Source organism: Centruroides sculpturatus, unplaced genomic scaffold, assembly GCF_000671375.1.
Source record: "Centruroides sculpturatus isolate CEXI.00-Female unplaced genomic scaffold, Cexi_2.0 scaffold1751, whole genome shotgun sequence".
NCBI classification, from domain to species: Eukaryota; Metazoa; Arthropoda; class Arachnida; order Scorpiones; family Buthidae; genus Centruroides; species Centruroides sculpturatus.
This window is the reverse complement of record NW_019386288.1, coordinates 76,450-82,562: the sequence shown is the minus strand read 5'-3', so window position 1 is coordinate 82,562 and position 6,113 is coordinate 76,450. Positions and strand designations below refer to the sequence as shown.

General features: G+C 30.5%; 1 protein-coding gene across 1 annotated transcript; it reads left to right on the top strand.

Annotated features, from left to right (window-relative positions):
* Positions 1 to 308: 308 nt before the first annotated feature.
* On the top strand, positions 309 to 1,561 carry LOC111614425 (putative zinc finger protein 730). The gene is made up of 2 exons (XM_023355796.1): positions 309 to 848; positions 1,139 to 1,561. Exons 1-2 carry the CDS (start codon positions 465 to 467, stop codon positions 1,367 to 1,369), a joined length of 615 nt encoding a protein of 204 aa, XP_023211564.1. The 5' UTR covers positions 309 to 464; the 3' UTR covers positions 1,370 to 1,561.
* The last annotated feature ends 4,552 nt before the right edge of the window (positions 1,562 to 6,113 follow it).

The following is a 6,113-nucleotide window of genomic DNA, read 5'->3' as shown; positions in this document are numbered from 1 at the left end:
AGAGAGAAGTTGCCGATCTTGCCCCTATACCCGGGGCAACTTCGTCAATTTCTCTCTTCTTGTAAAGTTGTAATTATTTTAATTATTTTTATTTCCAAATTGATTTTAACCAGTTCTATAGTAAGAAAACATTCCAGTAGACAATATGCAAAGCTTTTTTTTCAGTTTACAGCAGTATTTATTACACAAAATTTAAGTACAGCTTAACATGCCGATCTCGCCCCGGTCTCCCCTAATATAGAAGTAAATAAAAAATAATTTAAATACAATAATCAGGTAACAATTCAATTCTGATTTTCATAAAAAAAACAATGTATCAATTGTTTAATTGTTGAGGTCAACAATTTAGTCGCAAATTCGCAAACGATCCATCTAGACGTGGGAAAGAGTATCTGAAAGTTTACAGAATAATAATTTATATCAGAGTTAAGTTTGACCTTGTGGATCTAATTTCATAAAAGAAAATGCACGTTCTTGAGTTTAGAAATTTGAGAGATGATTCTTACAGATGCGAATTGTGCGGCCAGAAGTTTAATACGCAATCAGCGTTACAACAACACATTAATAAAGCACATACACCCCGAAATAACGCTGATGGTTCAAATGAAACGTTTAAATACGAAGAGTATTTGATGAACGTGTTTAATTTTGTGCGTTACAAATGCCAATATTGCGGCTTGTTGTTTATAACGGAATCAGATTTAGAAAAGCCTATTAAAGAATTTCATACAGTCGTAAGTAATGGTGCGGGTTCAGGTGGATCATTTAAATACAAAAAGCATGGGACAACATGCGGAGAACCTTTTAACGTAGATCAGAACATTACTCATTCTGAAATCACGTCCTGCGTACGTATTAAAATATTCATTTTATTTTTCTTTTTATACTGAAAAATTCTATTCATATTTCTAATTATTACTGAGTGCTGCGTTTTTTATATTACTATTATCACTCTCGATTTCTCTGAAAATTAAAAGGTTCTGGAACCATAGTTTCAATTCTCTAGGGTTTTAGATCATCCATATGTTGCATTTCCTTTGTACATCAATCTATATTCATAGAATTTTCGTGTTTACCGTCAAATAATATCTGTAACTGTAAAATATATTTAATTTGTGTATAAAATTTGTTTTTACAGAAAATGTTTTCAATATTTGAACAATTACGAACATATATTGAAAAATCTGAAGAATTAAATTCAGTAAAGAAAACTTATGAAGAGTGCTTCGAAATTTTGAAAAAAATTAAATGTGAGGAAAATATAAAAGGTCATAACCCTAAAAACAAACACAACAATGAAGCAGAACAACAGCAAGATCCGGCAGGTCATCAGGAATTTTCTCCTGCAAGTGAAGAAAAAAATCTTTAATTGGAAAAGTTAAAATCTCAGATTGAAATTGGAAAATCTTCAAAATTAATTATAATTATTAAATTTGGCTTTTTTCGCAAAATTTACAAAACTACATTCGATATAATAATGCCTGCTACATAGATTAAATTTATTTTAAATGCAATAAAAACATTTTCTAAATTTACTCTAATAAAATCTTTTCAATTTTAATGCAAATTATTTCGTTTTTATAATTTTCTACATTTCTGTAATAAAAGTTCTGTTGTAAACAGCAAATAATTAGAAAAATATTTTATAAAAATAACCTATAATTGAAAAAAATTAAAATGAATGATTTGAATTTTAAAATTAAAATTTAATAAATTCGGTATTAAGTCAAAATTGAATTAAAAATGTAAGTATAATTCTAAAAATTTTTTATAAGTTAAAATATGTAATATAGTCTCAGAGTTAAAATATGCAATCGGTTCCTATTCTTATAAACGAATTACGACTTGAAACAGTTAAACTACAAAACAATTCTCATTTTACTTTTTTTTACCCAAACGTATATCCTCTTTTATCTTCGGCCTCATCAGTGGATAACGAAACTTTGTAATCTATTTACCTATCAATCTGATTGGTTTATATGAATTGTGCAGCCTTTCCAATGGAAAATATCATTTCATAGAATTATACAAGAGAACATCCATATAAAAATATGTTTTTAAAATTTTGAAAAGCTTGAATGTAAATATGTACTTAAAACTATGTGGACAACAATTAAACATTTTAGCAAAATTACTGAATAAAATATTAAATTTCATACAAGTAAATCCATTTGAAAATTTCGGTGATATTTATAGAAACAAATTTATCTTATTATTGCTCTATGTTGCTAGTATATTTGAATATACATAATTAGCCATAGTAAATCTATAATAACAATTTATTGAATTGTGTTTTTTTTAATAGAAAAGCTTTTAATTCTTATCTTTTACGAGAAAATGAAGTATGTAATTAATTCTTCCACAGTTTTTGTTTATATTATTCAAAACTGATTGCTAAAGTCATCTAAATAATTTAATAAAGGTTTATTTCACATTCGGAATCTTCCTTTATAGCATTCATTGAAGCTTCTGGATTGTTAGAATAAAGTTTAAATTTTTCTTCTAATTTTTGTATAATTTTTTTCAATTTTTCTTCTTTCGAATCTATACCGATGTTTCTAGATTTGACATCCTTAGCTCTTTTCTTTATCGCTTTTTTGTACAATTTCACGCATTCTTCGTTTCTGCGATACAATTGTTCTTTAGCTTTTATCGTATTATTAGCTTCAGTAGGATCGTATGCTGGCAACGTACCTCCATATTTCAAGGGCAGACAATCAGGACTGATGAATTCGTGCAGTTTTCATATCAGGATGAAAATGCAACTGTAATTTAAACGATACTTTCAGAAAGTAAAACTTAAAACAAGATATGTGAATTTTAATTATATCGAGATGAATAAGGTAGAAAAAATCTTAAATTGAAAAATTAAACTGTAGATAAATCGAGACATTATAAAATGCTATATACATTCGTAGATTAACAAGAAATCGCAATTACTTACATTCCATCTGACTTCATCTGATATAAGTGCATCATACCGCTCTAGGGAATCCGAGTAAATAAAAAAGCCTCCGTATTTTTCAAATGGTAGTTAGTCCTGATATGTCAAGCCGCGTCTCTATCCTCCCGGTCGAACCATTGTAGAACATGCAGAACTAATAACGGGCTTGCTAAAACTGGCTCTGTTTGTAGCCAAATGGCAGAAAGAGTTAGTAGATATACAGGTCTGTCGATTTGTTCACTGCACTGTTAGTCAGCGTCCACGAACGTACAACAGAAGATTCGTATTTTATTACAACTTGTCACGATATTCGATCTTCCGTAACGATAGTCGATGCCGATCTGCTATTACGGATGTATTAGGGAATAGAACTGGTTTCTTCATAGTATCTGAGAAACATACTTACATTAGACTGGTTCAAACACAGTTCACAGGTCGTACAGTTGTTTCATTCAGTGGCGTGCCGTGACATTTGATGACAGGGAAGCTGTGTTTCTAGAAGAAGCCGACTTCCAGGAGCAATCAGTTAATTCTCTCTTTAAATGTATTTATAATAGGTTATTTATCTGACGTACTTAATAAATAAACAAGTTCAATATAATTACCTCTCTTATTAGATACAATATATTCCATATGCCCTCTAAATGCCAATTCTTGCTTTAATAAAAACATATAACATTTATTTATTTTGATATAATATATTTATTAACCGTAACTATCTAGTTATAATTTTCAATATTTATTTTATACTAGCTGCAAGGACCCGCTTCGCTCGGTTTTTATTTGTATGTATAGATAATATAGTTTTTCTTATATATATAAAAACCTGTTTTTCTAAGTAATCTAGAATCTAGCTGCAAGGACCCGCTTCGCTGGGCAAAAAGAAACGATACTGAAGATTAAGATAATTACATTATAGCTAATCTTACTTGTTTTTACGGAATGCAAGAATTTGGTCCCCCGTTTCCAGACTAATTAGAGAATCTATACGTTTAGTCAAACGAACTATTTTCAACGTTTCTGGAACGTTTACAATTGTTCTATAATCGAACCAATTTTCGACTTTTATGTTCGAATTTAATTCGAACAAATTCGAACAAAACATTCGAAATAGAAAACCACTTTCAACCACTTTCAAGCCCATATCTCCCGCACTCTTATAGCTATCGAGACGCAACCACCCCTATGCACGAATGGAGACCTAGGGCTACTACCACATACAAACACCATTCACGTGCGATGTGTAGTTTTGGAGGAAAAGTGAAATATAGAAACATACATGTCCATATATATATATATAGATTATTTACTAATGTTAAATTCTATTCCGCTTCGACTTCCAAATTGCTTGAAATACGAAAGAATCGACGATTTTTCGCGTCTTTCGCCAGTTTAATTGTCAAAGCCATTCTTATTTCACTCACTAATTTCATTTGAAAATAGTAGGCGAGCCAACAAAACAATTTTTTGCATTTTTATGCATTTACAGAGCTATTTTATCTTGAAAATATCGAACAAATTTGTTTATAGAAGTGTTTATATTTAACTTAAGCATTGGCCTTACTCTATTAATAATGTTTCTTTTTTCATTATATGTTGTGGAGCCAAAACTTTTTAAAAATAAATTTTCAATATCGCAATTACATTCTGAATCGATAGCCACGATATAAGGGCTAAAATTAAAAATAAAATTATAAAAACTTACTCGGTGAAATAAAATGTGTGGTGGATATACATACCTGGTACAAAACATTCTTCAATTGTACGAATATACTTTTAAAGAAAATTATAATTAAATATAGCTTTGTAATGAAACGTACATAAAAATAACATAAAATATTCTTGACTTTTTAAATCTTAATTACTTAGTCAAATAGCTCCCTACGAGTGGAATCAGAGACGGTCCTGCTAGGTGTGCGGTGCGTACATGCACTCGGGCTGTTAAATACCGAGGGTGCCGATACCGGTCAATTCAAATGCCTTTTTTGTCGCATCACTAATATATCTCAAAAGACGCGACAAGGTTCTTGTAAATTTTAAACGTTTCTCACCATGGCTGTAAAAGTCTAAATATGTTAAACTTAACAGTCATTTGTTTTCTAACTAATTCGTTTGAGGACCAGCTGTTGTCCACGGAAATTTCCAAAATTTACAACTTTTGGGTCACTCTCGTTGAACTGAAAAAATTTCTGTCTTTATTACATCTAATATAGTATTTCGAAGTAATCAATCCCCACTGTACTCGGCTATAGATTGGTTCGGTTAAGCTTTTGTTTAAGTAATATTTCGGTTCTTTCATCAGGGTTTTGTTTATGTCTTCAATTCCCAAATAGCTTAATTATTTAACTACTTCTTAAGTAGAAATAAATCGAAACCGGTTACTTTGTACTCGTATATTTGTAGTCTCGGGAAAAAGTGGAAAGCAGTGTTGCCGTAGTGAAATTTCAAAACGTACTGAAGCGCCTTTAAAAAATGTACTATTTTCCTTCAAAATGTACTAGTTTTATGAATACTTTATTTACGTGCCTATATATATATAGGCAGGTAATTTATATATATACAGTATATAGTCGTTTATCCGAATCAATTGGGGACTGGGCTTGTTCGGATAACCAATTATGTACGAAAAAATATATTAATTTATCCCGTGTTGAAATTTTTCTCCGTTGCATGTCGCTTTTTGTTGAATTTTCGTCGATGTTAAGCCTAATGAAGCCTATTGTATCATTAAAAATTATTTTTTTATTTTGTACAAACAAAATAAATACAGTAAAACCTGGCTATGGCGACCACCCACGGTTCCTTCAAAAAGTGGTCTTTTAGACAGGTGGTCGTCAAATACAGGTGGTGCTGTAATACCGTATTTTCCGTACGTATTTTGCGCACTTTTGAGCCATTTCTATTAAGCAAAACTCGAGATGAGCAAAAATAAGCGAATTTTTTCAACGATATGGCTATATTGGTATTGTATTTTATTCTTATCGGATAACCCGATTTACAGGAGTCGTCATGATATTATAAGACAGATTTAACACCAATATTTTAAAGATTAATACAATAGTCGCATTTTCTCGATTATAATGCACACTTTCTTTTTTCCGACTTAATTAATTCGACTCGGTTCTTTTCGTTCGCTCCTCAGTTACGTGTATTACGTCATCAATATACA